The 13,154-nt window shown below is 36.5% G+C and overlaps 1 protein-coding gene across 2 annotated transcripts in view; it reads right to left on the bottom strand.

Moving 5' to 3' along the window:
• VPS13B (vacuolar protein sorting 13 homolog B) overlaps positions 1–13,154 on the bottom strand; it is an 891,476-nt gene that overhangs the window by 347,227 nt on the left and 531,095 nt on the right. For both annotated transcript variants that reach the window (XR_004026232.1, XM_030795363.1), the window contains one exon: positions 12,547–12,658. Coding sequence is in view for 1 of the 2 variants with exons in the window: in XM_030795363.1 (XP_030651223.1) it covers positions 12,547–12,658 (112 nt within the window). In the remaining variant the exon portion in view is untranslated. The remainder of the gene's footprint in view (positions 1–12,546; positions 12,659–13,154) is intronic.

The following is a 13,154-nucleotide window of genomic DNA, read 5'->3' as shown; positions in this document are numbered from 1 at the left end:
TATTTTTTTTTATTTTTTGAGACAGAGTCTCACTCCGTTACCCAGGCTGGAGTGCAGTGGCTTGATCTCAGCTCACTGCAACCTCCACCTCCCGGGTTCAAGCGATTCTCCTGCCTCAGCATCCCAAGTAGCTGGAATTACAGGCGCCTGCCACCATGCCTGCTAGTTTTTGTGTTTTTAGTAGAAACAGGGTTTCGCCATGTTGGCCAGGCTGGTCTCAAACTCCTGACCTCAGGTGATCCGCCCACCTCGGCCTCCCAAAGTGCTGGGATTACAGGCATCAGCCACCGCACTCAGCCTACTGCTGCTATTACTATTATTATATTATAATTGCATAAAGGTAGGTCAGCCATTGCTGTAGAAGGCCAAAGAAAGGAGACATTACTTCTAAGAAAATGATTATGAAAAATTTCAAAAAGAGAGCAAGATTTAAGTAAGACACTAAAAAATAGATACGATTCTTAAGGATTTTTAAAAAGTAAAAATAGTGTTGAATATCAAAGAAAAAACATTTTTAAAGGATCCAAACCCCCATCAATGTAAAGTTCTTCGTAACAAAAACCCTGAAAGGCTAAACTGGAAGTTAGCTGTATTTCAAGAAAGTTGAAAATGCATACATAAACAAGAGCCACAGAAAGGCACATAATAAGCATTATTGGATTAGACAAAATATTTAACTTGAACAAGTGTCTTACGTAAAGAAGCAACTAGTGGTAAGATTTAAAGTATAGGATAAGGTCAGATCAGAGAGGAAGATACATTTTGCGTTAAAAGACAGGGATTTTGTCATGTTAAAAACTGAACACTATGACAAGTGTTGAGCAGAGAATTGATAAACAATGTTTCAGAGTGGTTTGTTAAAGCTCAAACACCTGTGATATTTTAATTCACATAGCAGTGTTGAATTGTGAATTACTTTGCCCTTGTAATTCAAATGGTAACAAAGAACACATAAGCTATAATAATTTCAATTTCCTATTTGTGCTGATATACTTGTTCTTCAGGAATTGCCCTGGTAACTATTTCACGGAAGGAAACAACATTTTTCCCTTTTACATTTTATAATGTATAATAAAGTTTGAGGTCAGGGAAGTCTCAGTCACAATATAGTATATAAGAGTTTTTAAGTTTTAATTGAACTTTAATAGTGATGAATATTTTCTCAGTTCAAAACAGAAAGCAGTGTTTACATGAGGTTTTTGATCTTTGCTGTCTAAAACAGTTCGAAAACAGGCCAGTATGATGGCAAGTCTAAATATGATGACACTGAAAGACGACCACAATACATTATTGAGTTTAAACACAAGCAAGTTAAAGAATACTATGTAGAGTACAATTCCATTACTTAAGACAGACAGACACACACGCATAGAGACAAATGGTCTGTGAGTGTTGATCTAACAGTGGCCACAGAGTAAGGAGGTGGTTACCATTCAGAATAAGCCCTGGTAAGGAGGAGTATTGCATACACTTTGGTGTTATTTGATTTTTTTAAAAATAAACACGATTATCTTTTTATTTAAAAAAATGTAAATGTCTTATATAGGTTTATTAAAATAAAGGCAGACGTATTTTCAAAAAAGGTATCATTCTGAAAATTTATTTATAAATTTTTAAATGTTATTTTACCTTTTCTTATTTTAATTGCATAATCAGAAGACTAAATCATAAGCTAAATTTTTAAAGTATCAATACTTTAAAAAACAGGATATAAACAGAATTTGCAAAAAAGATCAATTAAAATGTACTGAAAAGGTAATGTATTTACTTAAATATACTCACGAATAATTAATGCTGATATTTCTATTCTATTACTTCTAAAAAGAAAAAAACTTGAATGAAATTTATGAACACTTTTCTCTATTCCTTTGTGTGAAAACTGCAAATCTAGATGGAACTTCTGGGATCATTCTTTCTTCTTACAGTAATTTTCGGAAGATAGAACAAAATGTTGTAAGCATACTTAATGATAAAAATGAGACCATGAAAAAAGTTTAGGGTGCAAGTTCAGAACTTCTAATTTCACTTATTTCATCAATCTAGGCATTTTGGGAGGTGGTGTAGACAAAGCATGCAATTATTATAATATAGAATCTATCAGAACTACAATGAAATTACAGTGTAATTGTAAGATAATGTGGTTGAAGTCTTGAGCTCCGTGAAGTCATACAGTACCATATGTTCTAGTCAAAAATATATATCTACTATTGGTGTCTAGTCATCATAAGCACTCGATGTCTGTTGAATAGCTGCAAATATTAATCAATGTATATTCAATAAATAAATGAATTAAAGTAATCAATGAATGCATGCAAAGGAAGGGCATAAATGTTTCAAAGATCCCTATTGTATTAATAACTAATAAGGCTGTTCTATTTCTTATAATAAAAGCTATTTTTAGAAAATCATTAAAAACCATGAAAATCAAGTCAAACTGCTTACAGATAGTACTCAGAATCAGAGAAATGAGATTTTCAGAAAAGACATAGGAAGTATAATATAAATCCAGTGTAATTCTTCTATAGCAATTATAGCATAACATGGCTCAAGGTTCTGAGACTTGTTTTCATTATTTAATAGAAACAACCATACAAACTATAGTTAATAAGGTATAGAGGATACACCAGCATATTGCACAACATAAAGCTTCTAAGAAATATATGTCATTTATATAAGAGAAGTGTAACTATGTTTATTAACTTTTTTTTTTAAGGCTAGTCAAGTGAAGCAGTGGAATTGGAGAAGAAACGAAGAAATCTGTAACTGGTCATGATCAATTAGTTGTAAACATCACTTCACTTGGACCAGACAATTTATTAAATTATTAATATGCTTAAGTTATAAACATATTTAAGTATTTTCATCTTGTTTGTTTACAACCTCCAATCAGCCTATGTAAAAACACTTTCACCACAGGTAATTTTTAAAAATCTGCCTTTATAACATCTTACTTAAGTGTTTCCTGCTTCTCTTTTGGCTTGAGACAAGGACCTGAAAAGTTTCTCAGGAGAAGGGGTTGTGTAAGATAAAGAAACAACTTCAGGTCAGACAGTGCTTCAGGACTATGGTATAAATCAGGGATATGGTTGAACACATCACAGAATAGGAGAGAATCTCAGATTGAGTTTAAAGGAAACAGAGATCATCCTATCCAGGAGCTGGCAGTTATAAACCAGGTGGATTATCAGGCAAGGAGGAGGCAAGTAAAGAAGGTAAAGGGTTAAAGGAGGGCCAATGACAATAAATACCTGGGCTACGCATTGCAGTGACTGAATAAATAACATGTTATGTATGTTCTGTTGTTTTCTACTGGATCAGATGCTTTTGAGAGTAATAAAGTACAAATTCATATAAGGTGTTAGTTAACAGAAGTGTTTTATTATTTTACATTTTCTCAGTCACAGATTCTAAAAGTTAACCACTATCAACTAAAAGTTTACAAAAATTTTGATGTTATAAAAAGAATCCACTGAGAGCAGAGTGGGAAAGACTGAGAATGGAGGATATTTAATGTTTCTCACAGAACCTTTCATGGTGTTTTGATTTTTAGCATTAAAAATTGTTAGCATTCATTAAAAATATATTTTTTAAATGATCTCCATTTAAAAGGTTTGTAAAAAAATGGATTTAATCATCTCCTACAAAGGTTGTAGCCTCTGCACATATACACCATGGAATACTATGCAGCCATAAAAAATGATGAGTTCGTGTCCTTTGTAGGGACATGGATGAAACTGGAAAACATCATTCTCAGTAAACTATCGCAAGGACAAAAAACCAAACACCGCATGTTCTCACTCATAGGTGGGAATTGAACAATGAGAACTCATGGACACAGGAAGGGGAACATCACATTCCGGGGATTGTTGTGGGGTGGGGGGAGGGGGGAGGGACAGCATTAGGAGATATACCTAATGCTAAATGACGAGTTAATGGGTGCAGGAAATCAACATGGCACATGGATACATATGTAACAAACCTGCACATTGTGCACATGTACCCTAAAACCTAAAGTATAATAATTAAAAAAAAAGTTCAAAATAATAAAAAGGCACATAATAAAAATACATTTTATAATAGCAAAAAAAAAAAAAAAAAAAAGTTTGTAGCCTCTGAAGTGGCATATCAGTATCACCCAGTAACAGTATCACGCCCAATCACCCAGAAGCCTAGAAGAAATGTAAAATTTTAGGCCTCAAACGAGACGTCATAAGTCAAAATTCGCATTTTATCAAGATCCTCAGGTGATTTGGAAACACAGTAAATTTAGGAATCACTGGTTTAATTTGACATAAGTCATAACCCCTCTTAAGCCTTGTATGTGGCTGATTAGCCTCAGCTACATCAGAAATGGGGAGCTCATTAACTCCTGAGATAGTCAACATTTTCAAAAATAAACTCCTAATCTCCACCCACCCAATCCTCCAGGACAAATCTTCCTACAGTTTTCTTTCTTCAGTTAATTTTCATCCTCCTAGTTGTTTAGGCCATATATAAGTGAATTATCTTTGTTATCCTTTTTCTCAAACCCCATGTGCAAATTCTCTTGGCTCTACCTCTCAAACATCTCCAGAATCTGACCACTTCTCACCACCTCCACAGCTACTAACTTTGCCCAAGCTGCCACTATCTTTTTCCAAGATTACTGCAATAGCTTTTCCCTTTCCCTTGCCTTTCCTTGCCTGAGTAATCTGCTTAAGTATAAAAAGAATCATGTCACTTCTCTGCTCAAACCCTCTGAGGCCTTTCCATTTGATGACAAAATCAACTCCTCAATAAGCAAAAGAAATTCATATCATATATTCAGTTAACTCAAGTAGCAAAAATATTAATAATTCTTTGCATGATTCTTTTAGGGTTGAATGTCACACTTCCATTTGTTCTTAACTGTGACTCTATTTTCAAACGTATATTTAACCTCTTTTTAAATGTATATCTCTAGTCCCTGCTGGTGACCACCCCCCCCTCACATTTCTTTCTGCAGGCAGACATTTAGTAAATAACAAAAGCATTACATATTTCAAAATTCTGCATGTGTGGATAATTCTTCCCCGACAACCAGGTCTCACTCAAACTAATAGCCAAAGTCCACACAATGATCTCTATGGCTCTTCCATAATGTCGTTTTCCTCACAGCCTGCTAAATTCCCCTGGCACACAATGCTCCAGCCACCACAGGCTTCTCTTACTTCTTCCTGCTTCAGGATCCCTGCACTTTCTCAGTGAGGTGTCTTCTAACTAAGCCATGCTGTCCATCTCTAACTCTCCATTTCTTTTTCCCTTCCCAGCTTTGTTGTCTCCATGTCACTTACTAAATTCTAGTATACCATACGATTTATTCATTAGCTTGTAATTCTCTCTCTCATTAAAGTGTAAGTTCTGTGAGAGCAGGGATTTTTCTTTCTTTTGTAAACTGACATACACCCAGTATCTAGAATAGTGCCTGATGTACAGTAGGCTCCCTCAAAATAATTGTTAAATGAGTAAGAACAAAAAGCCCCATTTATTATTAGGCTTTTATAATTTGAAAGATTTTCATTCTATTGAGCTGCAATTAGTGTCACTGTAACATCCACTGATTTAATGATCCTAGGTCTGTTCTTAGCTTTGGAAGGAATGAACTACTCCCTATGACACATTATCAGCTAGGTATTCAAAGAATAGTACCATGTCCCCTAGGAGTTTTCTGTTTTTCAAATTTAATATATGCTATTATTTTAAACTTATGACAATACTGATTGCATAAACAAACAAACAGGCAAAGAGAAAATAAAAACTCTATGCTTTAACTTTGTCCTCCCGCTTTTTAACTTTTTGTTGTTTCTATTTATATCTTATTGTACTGTCTATGTATTATTTTTAATCAGTTCATCTTTTAGTCTCTCTACTCAATATATGAGTAGTTTACATACCGCAATTACAGTATTATAATATTCTGAGTTTTTCTGTGTACTTACTATTACCAGTGAGTTCTGTACCTTCAGATGATTTCTCATTGCTCATTAATGTCTTTTTCTTTCAGATTGAAGAACTCCCTTTAGCATTTCTTGTAGGACAGGTCTCATGTTGATGAAATCCTTTAGCTTTTGTTTGAGAAAGCCTTCATTTCTGCTACAACATGTTTGAAGGATATTTTCACTGCGTATGCAATTCTAGGATACAATTGTTTTTCCTTCAGCACTTTAAATATGTCATGTCACTCTCTCCTGGACTGTAAAGTTTCCACTGAAAAGTCTGCTGCCAGACATACTGGAGCTCAGTTGTATGGTTTTTGTTTGTTTTTGGAGACAGGGTCTTTCTCTGTCCCCCAGGCTGGAGCGTGGGGGTATAATCACAGCTCACCACAGCCTCAACCTCCTGTGCTCAAGTGATTCTCCCACCTCAGATTGCAGAACAGTGGGACTACAGGCGTGTGCCACCACACCTGACTAATTGTTAAGTTTTTTTATAGAGACGAAGTCTCATCATGTTGCCCATGCTGGTCTCGAACTCTCAGGCTCAAGCAATCCTCCCACCTAAAGCTTTCCAAAGGGTTGGGATCCCAGGCACGAGCCACTGTACCTGACTCCATTATATGTTATTTGTTTCTTCTGCTTGCTTCTTTTAGGATCATTTTTTATCCTCGACCTTTGGGAGTTTGATGATTAAATGCCTTGAGGTAGTCTTCCTTGGGTTATATCTGCTTTGTATTCTATAACCTTGTACTTGAATTGATATCTTTCTCTAGGTTTAAGAAGTTCTCTGCTATTATAACCCTTTGAATGAACTTTCTACTACTATCACTCTCTCTACCTGTCTTTAAGGCCAATAACTCTTAGCTATGCCCTTTTCAGGCCATTTTATAGACCTTGTAGGTGTACTTCATTCTTTTCTTTTGTTTCCTTTGATTGTGTATTTTCAAATAGCCTGTGTTCAAGCTTACTAATTCTTTCTTCTGCTTGATCAATTTTGCTGTTAAGAGACTCTGATGCATTTAGTATGTTAATTGCATTTTTCAGCTCCTGAATTTCTACTTGATTCTTTTAAATGATTTCAATCTCTTTGTTAAATTTATCTGATACAAGTCTGAATTCCTTCTCTATTATTTTGAATTTCTATCAATTTCCTCAAAATGGTTATTTTGAATTCTCTGTCTGAAAGGTCACATATCTCTGTCTATCCAGGATTGGTCCCTGGTGCCTTATTTAGTTTGTTTGGTCAGCTCATGTTTTCCTCAATGGTTTTGATGCTTATGAATGTTCATTGATGTCTGGGCATTTAAGAGTTAAGTATTTACTGTAGTCTTTGTGGTCTGGGCTTGTTTGTACCCATTTTTCTAGGGAAAGAATTCCAGTTATTTGAAGAAGCTTGGGTGTTGTGATCTAAGTTTTTGGTCATTGCAGCCATATCTGCATTAGGGAGTAACTCAAGCCCAGTAACACTGTGGCTCTTGCAGACTTGTAAAGGTGCCACCTTGGTAGTCTTGGATAAGATCCTGAAGAATTCTCCGAATTACCAGGCAAAGACTCTTGCTCTCTTCCCTTACTTTCTCCCAAACAAACACAGCCTCTCTGTGCTGAGCTGTCTGGAGCTGTGGAAGGGGTGTGTGTGTGTGTGTGTGACACAAGCACTGTGGCTGCCACCACCACTGGGACTGCACTGGGTCAGACTTGAAGCCAGCACAGCACTGGGTCTCATACAACGCCCGTGGTAACCACTGCCTGGCTATGGCCTGTGTTCACTCAAGGCCCTAGGGCTCAGCAATCAGCAGATAGAAAAGCCAACCAGGCTTGTGTCCTTCCCTTCAGAGTGGTGAGTTCCCCTGCTCCCAAATGCATCCAGAGATGCTGTCCAGGAGCCAGGGCCTGGAGTCAGAAACCTTAGGAATCTACTTGGTGCTCTGTTCTACTGAGGATGAGCTGGCACTCAAGCCACAGGACAAAGTCCTTTCCCACTCTTCCCTCCCCTTTCCACAAGCAGGCCCTGGCAACTACTAATATACTTTCTGTCTCTCTGAGTTTGTCTATTCTGGACATTTCATATAAATGGAATCATATAATATGTGGACTTTTGCATCTAGTTCACTGAGATGTTATGGTTAACAAAATCATAGGAATAATAAAATCAGCCCTAGTATGCAGGGTCTTTTACTTTGTGTATACATTTTTATTCTAACTGAGCTACTCCCACTCTGATTATTCACTCAAAAGTGGTTTCTTATTTTTTTAATTTCAAATGTTTATTGTTTCATGAGGAAGAGAAAGTAGTATAGAAAGTTTGAGAAATAGGGAAGGTAACTTAAATATCTCAAATCCTTAACTTTTTTGCATTTGTGTACTTATTATTATTATTATACTTTAAGTTTTAGGGTACATGTGCACAATGTGCAGGTTTGTTACATATGTATCCATGTGCCATGTTGGTGCGCTGCAGCCATTAACTCGTCATTTAGCATTAGGTATATCTCCTAATGCTGTCCCTCCCCACTCCCCCAACCCCACAACAGTCCCTGGAGTGTGATGTTCCCCTTCCTGTGTCCATGTGTTCTCATTGTTCAATTCCCACCTATGAGTGAGAACATGCGGTGTTTGGTTTTCTGTCTTTGCGATAGTATACTGAGAATGATGGTTTCCAGTTTCATCCACGTCCCTACAAAGGACATGAACTCATCATTTTTATGGCTGCATAGTATTCCATGGTGTATATGTGCCACATTTTCTTAATCCAGTCTATCGTTGTTGGACATTTGGGTTGGTTCCAACTCTTTGCTATTGTGAATAGTGCCGCAATAAACATACGTGTGCATGTGTCTTTATAGCAGCATGATTTATAGTCCTTTGGGTATATACCCAGTAATGGGATGGCTGGGTCAAATGGTATTTCTAGTTCTAGATCCCTGAGGAACCGCCACACTGACTTCCACAATAGTTGAACTAGTTTACAGTCCCACCAACAGTGCAAAAGTGTTCCTATTTCTCCACATCCTCTCTAGCACCTGTTGTTTCCTGACTTTTTTTTTTTTTTGAGACGGAGTCTTGCTCTGTCACCCAGGCTGGAGTGCAGTGGAGCAATCTCGGCTCACTGCAGGCTCCGCCTCCCGGGTTCACGCCATTCTGCCTCAGCCTCTCCGAGTAGCTGGTACTACAGGCGCCTGCCACCAGACCCGGCTAATTTTTTGTATTTTTAGTAGAGACGGGGTTTCACCATGGTCTTGATCTCCTGACCTCGTGATCCACCCGCCTCGGCCTCCCAAAGTGCTGGGATTACAAGCATCAGCCACTGCGCCCAGCCGTTTCCTGACTTTTTAATGATCGTCATTCTAACTGGTGTGAGATGGTATCTCATTGTGGTTTTGATTTGCATTTCTCTGATGGCCAGTGATGATGAGCATTTTTTCATGTGTTTTTTGGCTGCATAAATGTTTTCTTTTGAGAAGTGTCTGTTCATGTCCTTCGCCCACTTTTTGATGGGGTTGTTTGTTTTTCTCTTGGAAATTTGTTTGAGTTCATTGCAGATTCGGGATACCAGCCCTTTGTCAGATGAGTAGGTTGCGAAAATTTTCCCCATTTTGTAGGTTGCCTGTTCACTCTGATGGTAGTTTCTTTTGCTGTGCAGAAGCTCTTTAGTTTAATTAGATCCCATTTGTCAATTTTGGCTTTTGTTGCCATTGCTTTTGGTGTTTTAGACATGAAGTCCTTGCCCACGCCTATGTCCTGAATGGTATTGCCTAGGTTTTCTTCCAGAGTTTTTATGGTTTTAGGTCTAACATGTAAGTCTTTAATCCATCTTGAATTAATTTTTGTATAAGGTGTAAGGAAGGGATCCAGTTTCAGCTTTCTACATATGGCTAGCCAGTTTTCCCAGCACCATTTATTAAATAGGGAATCCTTTTCCCATTGCTTGTTTTTGTCAGGTTTGTCAGAGATCAGATAGTTGAAGATATGTGGCATTATTTCTGAGGGCTCTGTTCTGTTCCATTGATCTATGTCTCTGTTGTGGTACCAGTACCATGTTGTTTTGGTTACTGTAGCCTTGTAGTATAGTTTGAAGTCAGGTACTGTGATGCCTCTGGCTTTGTTCTTTTGGCTTAGGATTGATTTGGCGATGTGGGCTCTTTTTTGGTTCCATATGAACTTTAAAGTCATTTTTTCCAATTCTGTGAAGAAAGTCATTGGTAGCTTGATGGGGATGGCATTGAATCTATAAATCACCTTGGGCAGTATGGCCATTTTCACGATATTGATTCTTCTAACCCATGAGCATGGAATGTTCTTCCATTTGTTTGTATCCTCTTTTATTTCATTGAGCAGTGGTTTGTAGTTCTCCTTGAAGAGGTCTTTCATGTCCCTTGTAAGTTGGATTCCTAGGTATTTTATTCTCTTTGAAGCAATTGTGAATGGGAGTTCACTCATGATTTGGCTCTCTGTTTGTCTGTGATTGGTGTACAAGAATGCTTGTGATTTTTGTACATTGATTTTGTATCCTGAGACTTTGCCGAAGTTGCTAATCAGCTTAAGGAGATTTTGGGCTGAGACAATGGGGTTTTCTAGATATACAGTCATATCATCTGCAAACAGGGACAATTTGACTTCCTCTTTTCCTAATTGAATACCCTTTATTTCCTTCTCCTGCCTGATTGCCCTGGCCAGAACTTCCAGCACTATGTTGAATAGGAGTCGTGTGAGAGGGCATCCCTGTCTTACTCCTTAGATATCGATGATACAGCATTTCACTGAGATCTTGAAACATTTTTGATAAACTCTTATATGAATACCTTTTGTTAGTTTATTTAGAAATGACTTGAATGTGAGCTTTCAAAGAAAAATTATTAGGTTAAGTTTGCCATCCAGCATCTAGAATTTTACATTTAACATTCTAACACATATTGCTAACCTTGGTCTACAGGGTCACCCCAAGTTACCCTACATGCTTGGAATTCAAGTTTTCCTGAGCCAAAAGAGCAGAGAGCCTCACCCAAGAAGAGTTGGGCAAAAAAAAGAATAAAAGGAAGACCCTAAGAAATACTAATACCAAAGAGATTGTTTAAGAGGAAGACCAGTAAAAATGACTGAAAAAAAGTTGCAAGACAGATAGAAGGAAACCCTAAAAAAACAATTTCACACAATTGTTCCCAACAAGTAAAAATACAACTCATGCAAAAGCCAGAAAGTGGAAAGGGTAAAGAAGGAAAGGAATTATCTCAGTGGTTCACTTTACTGATGGTGATAGGATCTCTTAATATAACCTAGATTTCTTTCACCAAAAGTAAAGTAGGTCTCTATTTTAGGACCACTTACCTCTAAAGTAGAAAAGATAAAGACACCTGGAAGAGTTTCCAAATGTTAGAAAATTAAAGTATTCTCATCTAGAATTTATGTTCTATTATAATCATTTCCCTAGATCCTAAGGGAGTCAAAAGATATGAATTGTAATCTTGGCTCTATTACTGTTTCACCAGGGACAACTATGGTATTCTTTTGGTTAATCAGTTTCCTCATCTGTAAAATAGGGAAGTTGACTTAGATAATTCCTAAAGACCCTTTCAGCTCTGAAATCCTAAGATTATATATAAGCTAGCTACATAAAAACTTATTTAAGGGATGAATACTATTAAATACCTAAAAAAAATACAAGGAAGACATCATACATACATAAGTCAAAGGAAAAAATTATAACTCAAATATCAGAGAAATCTGAGAAATAAAGTTCCTAGATCTATTTAAAGTAAAAATAGCCATCACCCTCTAGATGGTAAATGAATCACCAAAATTAGAATCTTTTCCTAGCAGTAACATTTACTGGAGAACAGTAGGAATTTATTTTTTAGAAGAGTGAGACTACAACATCTGAAAAACAGACCAGCAAGAAGAATAAGATACTTGTTCATCTGTATTTCTGTGACTTTTCTCACTTGGTATTATTTGCAACTGTACTTTTCTGTCTGGCAGCAGTGCCAACTTCAGTATGAATCATATATTATTTTTACCATGTTGATTACATATGTTCACCAGTTTAGTTGTCCATATATGCTTGGTGTGGTTTGCAAATACTCGGTGACAAAATCCAGAGCATAGCATTTTCACAGAAAGTGTTTACTGTGAAATTTCTCTTTAGAAGTTTGCTTTTCTTTATAGCTTTGATCCATATGACATCCACATTCCTACATTTCAAATAATAGCTTACACTTAAATTAATAAAATGTTTCACTTTGATACAACATGACTACAGTAGGATGTGGTGGTTCTACAGAGGACCTCGTTTTCTTATGTGACTAGAGAGTTGGTCAAATTTGACATCTGCTAAGATTTTCCAAACTATGCTTCTTCAGTTTTATGGTGACTTAGTACTTACATTCTGTTATTCATCAACACTTCACAGAAATACTTGATTTGTCTGAATGAATTAAAAAACCCACAACTGAAGAAAATCAGAAAAACCTGGTTTTAAATATCAAAAGATCCTGAATGAGAAATATTTCTACAGGCCACACTAAGTAAGTTATTGATCACTATACGTCTTTGCAGGATGAAAATTGTTGCAAGATTGGACATAAGAAGATAAACTTACTGGTAAATATCTTTCCTAAGGACAGATCTGCCAAGGGGATTGTCAGCCTGGGGAGCCATGGCAACAGAGCCAATCTTCAAAACCACGGTGTCTTCTTTTACTGCCTGATTAACTGTAACAAAAGAAGGAGATTCATGAATACACTGTGGATCTGTACATAACTTTATGCATAAGGAGAAATCTCTGAGGGAATGGAATAGAGACACATTAAGGTAAGACCAATAAATAAGAAAAAGTAAAATGAAAAAAAAGTAAGTTTAAAATAAAAATCTTTGATGCTTTTCTTAACTCTGTTAATACCCATTAAGTGGTTTCCTGTTAAAATGCACAATTAAAATAGCAAAGAAAAGAAAAACAACTCCACTCGCAACATTAAAAATTATGATATGAAATATATATAAGTAATATTGAAGCCAAATGTTTATCTAACTTCACAATCTGCATATTTCTCCTAAATGATTTTCAGCTTTGGGTTCTTAATACTTCATTGTTGTCTACAAACATATTGAAGGATATTACAAAGTCAGTGACAAATTCTCAAAGCCATTTAAATTTACATGCTAAATAATAATTAAATACAACACACACACACACACACACACACACAC

The sequence above is a fragment of the Nomascus leucogenys genome, chromosome 16, assembly GCF_006542625.1.
Source record: "Nomascus leucogenys isolate Asia chromosome 16, Asia_NLE_v1, whole genome shotgun sequence".
Lineage (NCBI taxonomy): Eukaryota > Metazoa > Chordata > Mammalia > Primates > Hylobatidae > Nomascus > Nomascus leucogenys.
The sequence above is the reverse complement of the archived record's forward strand: the minus strand, read 5'-3'. Positions and strand labels throughout refer to the sequence as shown.